Below are 15,589 nucleotides of genomic sequence, written 5' to 3' on the forward strand. Positions count from 1 at the left end.
CACCCATAACTGCAACTTAACATTTCCGGTAACTGCTGATCCGCCATCCACAGCGGCTTGGATTCATTTAGACATTAGACATTACTTTTTGTGTCTACCTGACCAGAAAATGTGTAAAACTGGTACATCATTTCTCTTTATATGTGATAAAGGTAGCCAGCTAGCAAACTGTCTTCTCAGTCTTCTAGAAGCATGACATTAAATGATCCAAGGCAATCGTAGCAACATTAAGGCGATATATCAAAATATAAAAAATTCCAGTTGTTCATTCACATTTTAATGAGACAGCACATGTTTATTACCTTTGAGATATACCGTTTTAAGTGTTTTGTGATCTGTGTGCGTCTCATAGTAGGCAGAATTGCTCCTCTAAGTGAAGCCAAAGCAAGTAGAGCTCCCCCTGGTGGCTTGTTGCCCTATAGGTCATAAGCTCCACCCCCTCCTTGTTAGCAGCTTGCGCCAAACTAAAGTCTATGACCAGAGCATCAGAAAACGTTATGAGTATCCACAAGAAGACACATAAAGACGACCAGCTGGAAAAGCACAACTTGACTTGAGAAGCAAATTTTTGTGTTTTTTTTTGTACTAATATTCACTGTGATTTATTTCTGTGTGTGTGTTTTAATGTGTCAGTTTAAAAAACAACTTGTCCTGCTCATGGAGCGGTTTGTTCTGCCACAAAAATACATAACAAAAAATAAAAAAATATCATTAAATGCTTAAAACTGCATTAATCCAAAATATACGCACTCATTAAAAGGTAAAATTTTATTCAAACTTGTTTTTAAATTAGCTCTTCTATCTTAAAATGTACAATTTTATCAAACTTTTAAAACTTCAAACGTGTACATGGAGCATACTGATATTCTTCAGAGAGTTCAGTGTTCACATTGGTTGGATTTAAGTGCTAGGTCAAGATGAAGACTGTTTCGAATCCGACCGGACTTCTTTAACAGGAAGTGGAGTCGCAGTCACCTTCCACAGCTCCTGCAGAAATTTATAATAGTGCATATTAATAAAAATAACTTAAAGGTCGTCTTGGGGACATTCATCTGCTACATCTGATCCATCCAAACTAAGCAGGAGGGATGAGCCACAGGACTTACAAGTGTTTATTTTAACCTCATATATCATGTCTGATGTATTTCGTTAATGCAGTTGGGAAGAAAACACTTCTGTGACCAGATTTCTAATTTAAAGAGAAACTATTTAATCTCTACATTGCATCTTTTACTTCATCTGTGAAATCTTAAGTTAAAGGAGGGTCAAGAATTCTGAGTTTTAGCCGGCGCTGAGGCCAGTATCACCCTAAAGTAGCTTAAAGTAAATTGTGTAGGAGTTGGATTCAGGTTTTAAATCAAATTTAGGCTGTAAGGTTAATACCGTGTGTCTTATTGTTTCTCTTACCAGGTGCTCTATGCGTTCATAGAGAAGAAACTGTGCAAAGTCACAGGGCAGCTGCTCCACTCTAAATCTGCAGCGTCCATCCTCCAGGTCCTGGAGTTGAGTCAGACAGTGGCTGAAGTGATCATACGCCTCGCAGGAAACGTCCATGTGCCTCAGGGTGAAGTTCATCCTTGTAAGACACACAAAAAAACAAAACAAAAAAAACATTACTACTGCTTTGATTTGGAACTGAAAATAGAAAAAAATAAATAGTGTGTGTCGTCAGGATAAGTTAATCAATTGCCTTACCTTTTCTCTAAGGAGATGAAGACAGTGCAGGTGTGAAGAAAGTTGCTGCAGAGTTGGTACAGTGTTCGGAAAAAGCCGTCGGTCAGATCATCGTCATAACAAACTGTTGATGCAAAAAACAAATCGTATTAATGTATTACTTGAAGTTGTGTTTATGTCTATATACATTCACGGATATTGAAAAGCAAAAAGAACAATTATGGCTCTGCTACAGCTAAAAATAACCCTTTAAACAGAGCGTGGTATACTGGGGAAGGGTTCTGCTTTTACGTTCATCAGCTTAAAAACCTACCGTCTGCAGCAATGATGAAGCTAGTGTTGTTATACAAATCGGCCACTTCCTCCGTTGTCCAGCTAAACTCCACATCATCATCTACAAAGATCACACAAATGGAAAGACACATGTTTTCTTTTTGATGGGCAGAACCTGGCTAGGTCTCCATCCAAGCTGGATGTATGGGGTAAAGCATGTATTTTATGTTAAAAACGAGGTCGAGTCTGTTCTTTACTCTGTACTATTCTCACTCCCCCTTGCCCTGATAAAGCTGCACAGTTACTCTTCCAGATAAGAGATAACAGGAACATTGGGAGTGACCAAATCAGCAGCTTGATACATCCTGAGGAACAAGATTAACACACTGGGGAATCTCTGCAACACAAAATGCCTGGACGGTCACAGAAACACCACGGTGCTAGCCCCCTCGAGACAATTTGTACTATTATCGACTCTACATAAGTAGATGATCCTCTAGGATCCTTTTCTATAGCCAAGTGAAGAACACTCTGCGAGAGGTACGCATATCATTATCCAAGTCTACCACAAAGGGAAGACTCGTGACCTGAAGCTTGAACAGTCCAAAAATATATAGTTCTAACTGCATGTACAGCACCTCACTGGGACGTTCATCTTTAGGGATGATTGGAGGGCTGCTCCTACTTTACAAGTGTTACCAATTAGGAATTAATTTCAGATTGAAGTATGTACTTTGAACACCTCAAACAGCATCCTTCAGTTGTTTAAACACCTCTCCTAAACGGCTTCTGCAAACCCTGAACCTTAATCCATGTCTAAACTAAGAATGAATTGGTTCTCTTTAGGTGCATCAACTGAATGAGCGTACGCACATTTACATGATGAGCGTTGGTTTGAAAAAGAATATGTGTGTGTGTGTGTGTGTGTTACCTGTGCAAAGGCTATACTGGAGCCAGTCCAGCTGTCTCACTCTCACCTCTCCACCTGATGGTCAGAAAGATGGAGTAAACCCGTTATAAGCTTGTGCAGTTAAATACATTTATATTTTAAAAAATGTCTCTAAATAAATTGGTTAGTTAGTTTCAGTTGGCTTTTGCAGCGCTCTCCCTCCAGTACAGTTTGGTTTCTAGACTTGGGGAGCTGCCCAATATAAACATACATACACCGATCAGGCATAACATTATGACCACCTTCCTAATATTGTGCAGGTCTCCCCTGTGCCTCTAAAACAGTTGTGACTCATCAGAGAATGGACATGGGCCTTCTGAGGGTGTCCTGTGGCGTCTGGCAACAAAATTTTGTTAGTCGGGGTCTTTGGGTCCTATGCGTTGAAGGGAGGGGCCTCTGTGGATCATCCCACAGATACTTGATCAGTTTGGTATTTAGTGAATCTTGTGCTGTTCTTCATGTTTTTTTAGTTGTTCCTAAACCATTTTTGTGTGTGTTCCTGTGTCAGGCTGCATCCTGCTGGGGATGGCTGCTGTACATCAAGGAGTGTCATTGCTATGGGGTGGGGGTGCCTGGTCTGGTCTAGGTGGGTGCTACATGTCTAAGTAACATCCACACGAATGAATGCCAGGTCCAAAGGTTTCCCAGCAGAACATCGGATTGTCACAAGATGGCGAATGTTATTTACTTCGCCTGTCTGTGGTCATAATGTTGTGGCTGATCAGTGTATCTGCTCCTTGAGCAGTTAGAGTCAAGGGTTAAATTAAGATTTGTGATTTGTCAGTATATGCAGGGAGGTTTATAATGACTTAACTAGTGACAGAAACAGGAAATGTTTCTTCAGTTCCAGCTAAAACTGCTGACTTGTTCCGCGGATGTCTCTATTATGTTGAACTAAAACCAAATGTACCAAGGCAGCTGTAGTAGTCCTCAGTTAGTTAGAGGTTTAATAAAACAAATAGCACCTCTTTACATGACTAAATCTGGCATTGAAGCGTGCAAATACCAGCTAAACAAGTGTGAGCAAGTCAGCATTGTCATGTTACCGTTTCGCCAAAAGCTTCACTGTCTCTGTATATAACCCTCACATACAGCCTTGAGCGCCCGTGACAACCACAGCGCAACCGTTTCTTGGCCACAGTAGCTATGTGGGACTCTCCAGTTGAAGTGGAATGCAGATGAGAAGTTGTGGAATTTAACAATTACAGCCAATCACCGTTTACCCCGTAGGAAACATCTCTGCCAATGTGTTGCATAACAACAACCAAAGAACCGTGTCAAAATTACCTTGGTACACCATCTAGGTCTCCATGCCCTCATTAGAACTTAATTAAAGTCTTTGTAGACTTGCTTTTCTGTAGTTTGAACTCAAATTTCCATATTTCAGTCTAATGGACCCTAGCTTAAACCCATACAGGAACTTTTTAAACAGAAAGGCGCAGTTCTGCAACACCTGGCATCCAGGAAATCCAATTAAACACAAACGACTGGCAACGCTTTCTCTTCTGTCTCATAAAAATTTCATTAGTTCATTAGTTTTTAGTAATCATCAGATCCCGTCATCTCACCTGCAGGCTCCATCATGTGTTTATTTAGAGTGACGTTTCTCTTGCACATGCTCAGGAGGTCTTCTCCCACGTCTGTAAAGCAAAAATTGGAAAAAAGTGAAACATCCGTCGTTTGATCGAGTCCCCTGAAAGTAGTAGAAGTGAACGCTTAATTTAACTAAAGTCCTGCAACTGATGTCTCTGCAGCACGAGAAATAACAATAATGTTTTAAATACTTTCAAATCACAAATGACTCTGCATGGCCGTAGAGTTAGGGTTAGGGTTAGGTGTTGTACCTGTGCAGTACACCGTTTTGGCTGCGGTTGCCATGACGATGCTGGTTAAGCCTGTTCCTGCCCCCAGCTCCAGGACCGTAGCTCCTCTGAACGTGGCCGCCTCGGAGAGAATGAAGTCAGCCAGGAGCAGAGCCCCCCGCCACACCTGACACAGGAAAACGTCTCCTTTACATCAACCACTGAGATACATTAAAGTCTTAATTAAATCAACAAAACCGTTTTGAACCAGGTATTTTCCTTTTTTAATCTTGCCTCTCATTCCACCTCTCGACTATTTTAATATTATGTCATTTGAGTGACCTCTGCCTGAACTAGACTTTATTGAATGCCAGGCTGGGATTATCATAGACTGAAATCTCTCACATGGCATCTGCAATCAGTGTCTGCACTGCACACAAAAAAAAAAATAAAAACACTATGCTAATCATGCTTTCTATTTAATCGCTGCACGAGGAGCAAAGAGAGACGAGTGAAAAGAAGCGGGATCCTGTTTCATAAAAGCAATCTGTGAGCACGGCGCACGGATTGCTTATTTTCATAAATCACACTTGCAAATCTCAGTCAAATTGCGGGATAGCTTTCGCCGTGGAAGGTTTGCACGCCTTCCCCCGTGGAAGTAAGCTGATGCCTTTCGCCGAGTGAATGGCTCCAGCTGCAGCTTCATGTTCAATAAAAAGATAAGACGAACAAAAAGCATTTAAACGGATTTTACTCACCTGTTTGCCAACGTCATCCAAGGGTGTGGCCATAGTGTGTTCTGTAAGAATATTGGATATTAAACATGTATGGCTGTACCACAGTGGAAAGATTTAGACCAAATTAGACCATGAATAATCTGTGAAGGAGATAGATAATAAAAATATTGATATAGGGTGGGGGTGACAGGTCTGGTCTAGGTGGGTGCTACACGTCTAAGTAACATCCACATGAATGAATGTGAGGTCCAAAAGTTTCCCAGCAGAACACTGAATTGTCACAAGATGGTCAATGTTATTCACGTCTCCTGTCAGTGATCATAATGTTGCACCTTCTTTTCTCTTCATCTACATCTTCACGCCTGTGTCTGTTGTCATTTTTTTTTTTACCATCACTTGTAAAACATTTATAAAGACAGGTGACGGACACACCTTTACATAAATACACAGCAACGTTCATGCTAGCATAAAGAACGTAACGGAAGAGAGGTTCTCACCGATCCTTAAAATGTCTTTGTGGCAATGACCAGTTTCATCGTCCGTATTCTCCTCCTCCTCTAGCTCCAGCACAGGACTGGACTGTTTGATAATGACTGGACAGACAGAGTCTCGGTCACCGCCATCAACAGGCTTTTTCCGTGGTCTAGAGAATCAAAAGAACAGCATGAAATGCATTAATCAAAGCCTTAACTGGCATCAAGCAGACATCACAGGGTCTCCAAAACCCTAGGACTCAATCTGGGACCCACACAGGTTTGGATTAGCGTTTAATAAACAGGTCCAGGTTGGGTTCCTTTCTGAGGACTCGCCTCAGAGAGCATAAATGACAACGACCTGGCCATGCAAATGTAAGCAGCCGTGTTAACAAAAAAAAAAGGTTTCATTACGGTCTGAAAAAGCAAAGTTGTCTTTATTATACTAGAAGTTGATTCTAAATGTGTTTGTCCTTCGTCATTACGACAGAAAGCAGACTTTTGAGTTCAAATTGTTCATTGAAATCAGCTATAAAAAACACAAGAGTCTAGGTTTGTGTGGACTCCTGACCATGTTCAGATACACAGTGTATCCCTGATTTTAAGTAAACCATGTGGCTAATAGGGTTCCTGGCACCCCATGTTGATTTTGCAAGTTTGCCCACTAGGTTTATTTAAACTGAGAGAAAGAGAATATCAACCAAACAACCAGAGAAAGACACTTTATACAAAGGCTATAAATTGATTTGGATTTGCTCGAATGATTAAAGTATTTAAACTAAACCGAGCTGCAACCATTCTGGTTCCTACAGACTCAAAACCTTAAAGATTGAGAGAGGATCTGTAAAGAGGAGTGGACCAAAATCATCCCTGAAGTGTGTGCAAATCTGGACAGAGACGTCTTACCTCCGTACAAAGGTTTCTCCACCATGAGTTAGGGTAACGTTGTTGTATTAAAGGGGAATTACTGTTTTTTACAACCTGGACCTTATTTCTGGCTTAAAATATGATCGTTTACTCAGCCATATAACTTTGGTGTCATTTGGAGTCGTTCATGGAGTTAACCTGGACCTTAATTCCAGACTCAACGGGGAATAGCACTAGCGTATCATAACAAAATATTGGTGAAATTAACAAGTTTCACGGCAGATAATGCGTTATTTAGATGCTGTGCTTCGGTGCCCCAGTCATTCCCATTATATGGATATACGTGGATCTAAATATCGTCCGAACGACTCCAAATGACACCAAAGTTATATGGGTGAGTAAACGATCATATTTTAAGCCAGAAATAAGGTCCAGGTTGTAAAAAACAGTAGTTCTCCTTTAACACTGTGCTTTCATTTTGTCCTGATGTTGAGTTAAAATACATAAATGAAATAATCAAATTAAAAAAGGTCCTGATCTTAATCTTTCTATGACACCCTCTTCCATGACATCCACTGAAATTTAATAGTTGACTTGAGTGTTTTTTTTTTCCCATACCGATGAGGGATGTCGAGGTCTCCGTCCTCATCCAAGAAGGCCTCCACATTTCCTTCCCGTCCGTCCTCTCCATCTTCCCCACTGGCTTCCTCTGGGTCCTTGCACTCCTCGTCCTTTCCCGAACCTTTCCCCGGATCGCTGTCGTCGTGTCTTTCTGCCAAGATCTTGAATCTGGATATGAAGACTGGGCAGACGAATGCGGCAACATTAGAAAATAAAGTGGATTTGATTCTTGGCTGTTGTCTGGCCTAGCAACAGTAACACAGGAGCCCTCTGGTTGGTGGTGAGCAGACCAATGAGAAGACCAACTACCAAAGTGAATTGTCTTAGCGTAGACTAAGACACACACACAAAACACATTTTGTGATAGACTAAACAATCTAGTCAGTCAGCTTCTTTATCTTTTCCATGTGTTATTCTACCTCGATTAATTGTATTCAACTGTTTTTTGAAGTGTGACGTTGACCTTGTGACGTTTATGCCAATAAAGCAGAACTGAACTGAGAGACAGAGAGAAAAAGCGAGAGAGAATTAAATAGTGAAATAACGGTTATTACCATTTTACGTTTTGTCGGTCCAGTGACAGGAGCATGGGATATTGTAACCTGATAAGAAGTCAGAAATTCAGTAACACTGTCGATGAGAATCTGAAAAGAAGAAGCTTGAGTGAAATTACTCCTCTGACCGACAAACGGCGGTCCTCTCATCTCTAGCCAGTCATTTACAGAGTGACTAGATGGCTCCGGTACTTCTACCCTGGGATCCAAAGTCTGATGCTTAAAATTTAGCTAAATGATTAGAAACGTTATCGTGAAATATTTATTGCAACCTACTAAATCTGGCACAACTTCTTTCCCCTTGAGCTTTTAGATGTGAGGGCTCCCGTTTCACAGCTTGGGCTTCAACGGATTTCCTTAGCTCATAAACTGTTAATTATTTTCCTGATTGATTGTTTAGTCTAAAACAAAATAGAAAAAAAAATTACAATTTAAAGCTGATATCTTTAAATGTATTGTCTTGCCTCATATAAAGCAAAGAAAATCAGAAGACTCAAATTGGACACCAGACAATTTTACTATTTCATTTCTTTACAAATGTCTCAAAAACAGTTTTCTTTACAAGCGTTTCACCACTCATCTGAGCACTTTCTACTTTCCAGTGGATTCCTTTTTGGATAATTTCCCCAATATACTACTCTACAACATGTGTATTATAAAAAAAAAACACAAAAAACTAAATACGCAATCATCATACACACCGGGCTGTCCGACATTGTTGAGGCGCGTCATAAGGTGGCGTGCGCTGGGAAAGAGCATGTGGACGTCTGACAGCACGGTGTCATGGTGAAAAGTGATCTGGTCCATGGCTGATCACTCATAGTCTCTGAACTGAAGACCACTCCACGATCACGATCGTCTGCTCCCCATTATCTACGGAGACAGGGAAAACACGCAAGCTCACAGTCACGACACGGATTTTCCATTCCTCCAGGAAACTCACCGACCAATTACATGATAATTATCTGGCCCTAATAACACAGTTCCAGCCAAGTGTCTGGAAGCCTAATTCTTGCAGGCAGATTAAAAACTGATTACTTATTTTTTAACATATCAAACAATATAAATAGTGTTTTTTTTTGTTCCTTTTTGACTAATGCAACAACCACATATTGATTTAACATATACACAACAAGCATGTTTTTTAGTAAAGTTGCTTTAAGAACAGAGAAATAGCTTTGCATATCAATACAGTCTTATTTAAAAATATACTTGAGAGTTGGAGACCAGCAATCGGGTATTGATTATAACTTCAGTTTCAGGTTAATAAGTCCACTTATCACTTGTTAATTCTGTCAAATGAAGCAGGCTGAGGCTCGGACACTTGCTGCATGTACATGGACACTGGTATTCTACTAATAGTCTAAACAATAGCCCAGTCTGAATCAAAATGTCTCATGTAACAACCTCACTCAGATGAGACTGAGCCTGACTGGAAGGAATTTTGGACCTCTGACTAAGAAGGGGGATCATATTCTTCTAATAAATGAATTCATTCTTATAAATAGGCCATAGTTGGAGGGGAAAACCTTCTTATTCTTCTTATGTTAAATTCCCATCTAAGATCTAGACCTACAAGTCAAATATTTCATTTGTATAATGTCAAAAGTAACCTTGTGATGTTGGATGTTTGCAATCTATCCATTTCAACAATATATATTTTTCCTTGCACAGAATGTGTGGAGACAAATAAGTCTTTTCATTTATTTAATTTAACGGCCCACTAAAAGTCCATTCACAAATATTTACATCCACATCCATTTTATGTGCAAATACTAAATATGCTAAATATTATTTTACAGATTGCTAAACTTAAATTCCCAGGAGGTTTGATTCTCTACTACAGCATGCCGGCAGGTCAACTTTGCAAATGTGGAAAAAATATACATTCTGATTGATGTTTTGGGCTATTTAAACAATTATATCTTCTCAGATGACTTTATTCCACGTATATGTAAAGAGTTAAATTGGAACCTCATTTTAATCTGGTTTAGCAAATATTGTCAGTGTAAACACAGCCAGGCTGAACTAAATCAGAAGTTAGAGATTGTTAGGAAACATCCTATTTGGTAATAAAGCACAGGTTTACATGTTTTAGGCCTGTTACAGTTTTACAGGTTTTTAGTATATACTGATTTAATGTGCGGTCGTTGTGACTCCTGTTATCCTGCAGGGGGCAGTAAAAGACCGAGTGGCGTCAACACCACCACGTCCAAAAATAGAAGAAGAAGAAGAACAACAAGATTAGTTGTCGCTGCTAGTGGCAGGAATACGATACAAGTGGGAGAAATGGAGGAACAGTGGAGTTAACGTTGTTCCTTTGTAAATGTGCGTTGAGATTTTGTATTATTAAATAGGTTAAATCTACTGTAAGACGTGAAATTTAGGTAAAAACAAACAGAAACTAATAGAAAGTCATATTTAACGTCTCAACGCCGTGAAAGTCTTAGTCCGCCAGTAAAAGTCTGCAAAACTTAACGAAAGGCGTTCATAAAATGTTTAGGATTTCTGAGACAGCCGCTTGTGGATTTAACAGGAAATAGTGGAGGAAAAACAGGTGTAACATTAACTCACCCGCATTAGTGGACTATGTGCGCGGCCATGACAGTCAGGACGGGTTAAACCCTTCTTCTTGTTTTCTTTAGGCGGACTAGACACTAAGATGCCTCACTGCTGCCCCCTGCTGCTCGCTGTTTGTTTCTCATTCTGGGCTTAACCCCTTTTCCTGACTAAAAGGAGGCACACTAGTGAAAACAAATGCATTAAAATATAACAGTCCTGCACTAAATCCTCCTCCGTGACTGTTATAATGTTCAGTGAAGGTTCTCAGTCATCCAGGTCATGGTATATGCAACAAAGGTTCAAAAAAGGCAACTGGACTTGTAGATTTTTAGAGAAGACGTCAGAACTTCTTCAGTTCTGAAGAAGCTACTCGGATGAGTAGTTTATGATGGACGTCCTTACCGTTTTGAGCCAGAGTATACAGATGAGTAGCTCATTGAAAGGAGGATGCGGAGGCAGAGAGAGGAACAGCTGGCCAAAGAACAACAAACCGCTGCAGCTGCACGCTCCTGAAATAGACAACAGGGAACTCTGGACTCAACGGGGAATAGCACTAGCATATAATAACAAAATATTGGTAAAATGAGCGAGTTTCGCGGCAGATAATACATTATTTACAGGCTACGTTTCGGTGCCCCAGTCACTCCTACTATATGGATATACACAGCGCTCCACTGGATCTAAATATCTCCAGAAACGACTCCAAATGACACCAAAGTTATATGGGTGAGTAGACGGTCGTATGTTATTTCAGAAATAAGGTCCAGATTGTAAAAAACGGTAATTCCCCTTTAAACTAAACAACAAAAGTACTACAAACCACAACCTACAAAACGAAGACACAGCTTATTCAGGAATACACATCCACATTGTTGAGTACATAGTTATCCCTGGAACATATTCTAATTAATAGTCAGAGGAAGTCTTCATAATTGAATTGACAGTACAAATATATTGTATTGTACGTTTTCTTGTGACATCAGAAAGACTTTTTATTGACTCCAAAAAGTACAGATAAAGGAGAATGTGAAGATGGTTGATTTTGCTCAGCAACTGCGCTTCAGTAAAGTCATCATAGTAATGTCCCCTGGGTCACAGAAGACATTGAACAAATGCTGGGTAGTACCTACGCCGGGTGTCATATTAGTTTTATAACTTTTCATAAAACACGAGTACAACAAATACAATAATAACAGACTGATTTGAGAATGAAAAAGCATGTGATTTCTTGCAGAAGATTCTTGTCTCACATCCTGGAAGTGAACTCCACCCTCCTGACCAGGGACCGGTTCACCTCGGATACTGAACGACAACCTAAAAGACACACAGTTGTGTTTCCGTCACTTCGGGCAACGTTACATTGACTTACATGATTGTTGCTTTACCAAACAACAGTTTTCTTAAACCTTGTTTAATTAGTCAAGGAAAATATCTGATCAATATATCAGATATTGATCAGGCATAACATTATGACCACCTTCCTAATATTGTGTAGGTCTCTCTTGTGCCTTCAAAACAGTTGTGACTCATCAGAGAATGGACATGGGCCTTCTGAGGGTGTCCTGTGGTGTCTGGCAACAGGATGTTGTTAGTGGGGGCCTTTGGGTCCTATGGGTTGAGGGGAGGGGCCTCTGTGGATCATCTCAATTGATCAGTTTTTAGTTGTTCCCAAACCGGTTTTGTCTGTGTCAGGCTGCATCCTGCTGGGGATTGCTGCTGCTGTCAAGGAGTGTCATTGCTATGGGGTGGGGGTGTCTGGTCTGGTCCAGGTGGGCGATGCACATGTGATTATTTGAGCGTGTGTTACCTGACAGCGCCATAGCCAGTCGCAGCTCCTCTTTCAGAAGTTCCAGAAGCTCTATAACTCCTTGTTCTCCCTAAGCATGAATATAAAACAGAGTTGGACATCACATTGGTTATGTCGCGGCTTGATGCAGGTTAATGAGACTGTAGCTGGAGCTTCACCTCACAGGCGAGGCCCCACAGCACCGGGCGGCCGATGAAGATGGCCTTCGCCCCCAGAGCCAAGGCCTTCAGCACGTCGGTCCCTTGCCTCACTCCTCCGTCCAAGTAGACGTCGCAGCGACCCTGCACTGCTCCCACCACCTCCTCCAACACGTCCAGCTACAAACAGACAGAGAGGGAACTGTTTTTTTTTTTTTTTTTTTTTTGGATTGTTTTCTGTGTTTGTCTATTTGTTGGACGCACAAACACAGACCGTGGCAGGAACCCCATCCAGCTGTCGGGCTCCGTGATTGGACACCAGGATGCCGTCGACGCCGTAGTTCACAGCCTGGACGGCGTCCTCGCCTGACAAGCAACCACACACAAACACAACAGCTTAAAACACATAATTGATTGATTATGAGTTTGAGGTCAGTGTTTGCAGATATTGAGGCTGGGAGCTTTAAATCACAACCTATGGAAGCAATTACCTTAAAAACGATTTATCCCCTTATATGCCAGCTCACTGGGGCAACAATTAAAGTCCCACACAGGGTGTAAACCATCACTTTGCTCTCAGAGTGCAGGTTTACTTGTGGTTACCAGAGTTTTAGCCTTCAGCTATCGGATTCCTCTCCTGTGGAGCTAGCTACCAGTTTGGGTTCAGGAGGCAGAGTCCTTCTCTAGTTTAAAATTAGGCTTGAAATGTTCTTCTTCTCTAGTTACGGCTGGCTCAAGTGACCCTGAACTTTCCCCTAGTTATGCTGCTATAGGCCTAGGCTGTTGGGGGACCTGCTATACACTATTTAGGGGTAGCTTTCCCATCCACTTCTGCATGTTTCTACCTCGTGTGTGTGCTGATTCTCTGGAGCTTCATATTTCTGACTGTCACTGACCCCACCAACGCGCCTAGTGTGTACATTGTTCAGTTGTTTCTCAATTCCTTGTCTTTTCTACGCTCTGCTCTCAGTCCAACCAATAAAAGCAGATGGCCAACGCCCTGAGTCTGGTTCTGTCTAAAGTTAATAACACTAGTGTTTACACATGTGTGTGTGCATGTGTGTGTGGTACCGTTCAGCACTCCTTTCACAATCACAGGCAGGCTCGTGTGCTTTTTCACCCAGGTGATGTCGTCCCAGCAGATAGCGGGGTCTATTGCTTTTCCAACATAAACCGCCAAGCCACTGTCGTTGCCATAGTTTTCCTCGGAGAAAGCCAGGGAGGCTGTGGAGAAGTTAGACAAGCTAGGGACACACACACAGAGAAAGACACACACAATCAACCACATGATAGAATTTGAGAAATTATCACATTGTCCTCCTGTGCTCTTGTGGTTAGTCCCTACCTCAGGTGTGGGGGCATTTTAAAGCGGTTGCGCACGTCCGCCAATCTCTTCCCCAGGTATGGCGTGTCCACGGTAACAAAGATGGCCTTATAGCCCATCTCCTCTGCCCGGCGCACCAACGACAGCGTGAGCTCTCTGTCTTTGTAGATATAAAGCTGCATCCAGAGGACACCACCGCCGCCGCCGCCCGGCGAGGCCGTCATTGCTGACCTCACTTCCTCTATGGTGGAGGTGGCCCAGGAGCTCAGCATCATCCCTGTTCCCACCGCTTTGCATGCTGGGAAGAAACATAATGTTACTTGTGGCAAAGGCTTTTTCTAAAGTGGTTTAAAAGAAAGCTAGGATGATATTAAAGAGACTAAGAACGGATTCTACCCAGAACCTGGTAAAATCTTGAACATAACTTGATATGGGTTCAGTGTTTTGAGAAGCAGGATTCAGAACTGAGAAAAGATTTACACCGATCAGCCACAACATTAAAACCACCGACATGAGAAGTAAATAACACTGACCATCTAGTGACAATTCAGTGTTCTGCTGGGAATCTTTTGGACCTGGCATCCATTCATGTGGATGTTACTTAGACATGTAGCACCCACCTAGACCAGACCAGGCACCCCCACCCCATCGCAATGACACTCACTGATGGCAGCAGCCACCCCCAGGAAGGCACAACTCAAAAAACTTGAAGAACAGCACAAGGTGTTGACCTGGCCTCCAAATTCACTAGATCCTGAACTGATCAAGTATCTGTGGGATGATCCACAGAGGCCCCTCCCCTCAACCCATAGGACCCAAAGCCCCCCCACTAACAACATCCTGTTGCCAGACACCACAGGACACCCTCAGAAGACCCATGTCCATTCTCTGAGGAGTCACAATTGTTTTGGAGGCACAAGGGAGCCCTACACCATATTAGGAAGGTGGTCATAATGTTATGCCTGATCGGTGTACATCAGTTCCCGCTTTCCTCTTTTTACTGTGAAGTTCCCACTAGTGTTTACCTCTCGCTGTAGCTGTCTCCCCCTCAGGATGAGCCATCCTCTGCATCGCCGTAGCTGCAACACAGATGGGCATGCTGAGCTTCTGGCCGAGCACAGAGACAGACAGATCCACCGTGGACACGTCCCTCAGCACTCGAGGGACAAGGTACCACCTACAGACAGAGACACACGCGTTATTATTGATATTATTATGAGATCTGGGGTATTACTTGCTCTGAATCAACAATGCAGATGAGCCATATGTAAATTTCCAATTGTATTGTTATGTACGCAACTTCATGGAGTTACACACATATTGATATGAACACAAAATTGAAAATAGGAAGAAATATGCAGGAGGTTGACTGTTTAGAGAAATAAAAAGCATTTAAGAGACCGTTACACAGCATGTTGTGTCAGACATATGCTGTGTGTCGCCTACATCTTGCAGGCTGTGATTGCTACTCATAACTTAAATGTCACAGTAAGCAGTAATCGTAGAGAATCAGTGCAACAGGGAAGAGGAACTGGGTGAAAAAACTCTCAGAAGAACACAGTCTGAGGCTGCAACTTTGAACTTTGGCTTCAAAACAAAATGTCCCAAAAAAAATCTGTCACCGTGTGTGTCGATGCATGTTTTACCTTTTGAAGGCAGCTACATTGTCAGCCAGTGTGTTCTGCTCGTCAGCCCCTGAGCGGTAGTAGTCGTACACAGCTTTGGGAAGAACTCTCCTTGCTTCATCCTCAAAGTCCGAAACGCACACCCGCTGTCCCGACATGGCCGTCCGCTCAGACACAATGAGGC

General features: G+C 42.0%; 2 protein-coding genes across 2 annotated transcripts; both read right to left on the reverse strand.

Annotated features, from left to right (window-relative positions):
• Positions 1-310: 310 nt before the first annotated feature.
• Positions 311-10,582, reverse strand: mettl22 (methyltransferase 22, Kin17 lysine). Its single transcript, XM_084570849.1, has 12 exons — positions 10,525-10,582; positions 8,652-8,823; positions 7,394-7,577; positions 5,933-6,078; positions 5,457-5,497; positions 4,741-4,885; positions 4,465-4,536; positions 2,879-2,932; positions 1,988-2,068; positions 1,696-1,798; positions 1,408-1,576; positions 311-987 (listed from the first exon to the last, which is right to left on the reverse strand). The coding sequence occupies exons 2-12, from the start codon at positions 8,755-8,757 to the stop codon at positions 913-915; spliced, it is 1,176 nt and encodes a 391-aa protein (XP_084426975.1). The 5' UTR covers positions 8,758-8,823; positions 10,525-10,582; the 3' UTR covers positions 311-912.
• A 1,176-nt stretch (positions 10,583-11,758) lies between these two features.
• Positions 11,759-15,589, reverse strand: hao1 (hydroxyacid oxidase (glycolate oxidase) 1; the record flags this gene model as incomplete). Its single annotated transcript, XM_084571422.1, has 8 exons — positions 15,427-15,589; positions 14,806-14,957; positions 13,802-14,078; positions 13,528-13,700; positions 12,731-12,822; positions 12,478-12,636; positions 12,320-12,389; positions 11,759-11,826 (listed from the first exon to the last, which is right to left on the reverse strand). The coding sequence occupies exons 1-8, from the start codon at positions 15,561-15,563 to the stop codon at positions 11,759-11,761; spliced, it is 1,128 nt and encodes a 375-aa protein (XP_084427548.1). The 5' UTR covers positions 15,564-15,589.

The sequence above is a fragment of the Chelon labrosus genome, assembly GCF_963514085.1.
Source record: "Chelon labrosus genome assembly, chromosome: 21".
NCBI classification, from domain to species: domain Eukaryota; kingdom Metazoa; phylum Chordata; class Actinopteri; order Mugiliformes; family Mugilidae; genus Chelon; species Chelon labrosus.

Coding starts and splice junctions, on each gene's coding strand:
- mettl22 (XM_084570849.1), bottom strand. CDS start 8,757: ATGGACCAGATCACTTTTCACCATGACACCGTGCTGTCAGACGTCCAC. Junction 4,886..5,456: donor TGGATGACGTTGGCAAACAG/GTGAGTAAAATC, acceptor TTCCTGTGTCAG/GTGTGGCGGGGGGCTCTGCT. Junction 2,069..2,878: donor CCAGTATAGCCTTTGCACAG/GTAACACACACA, acceptor TGATCTTTGTAG/ATGATGATGTGGAGTTTAGC.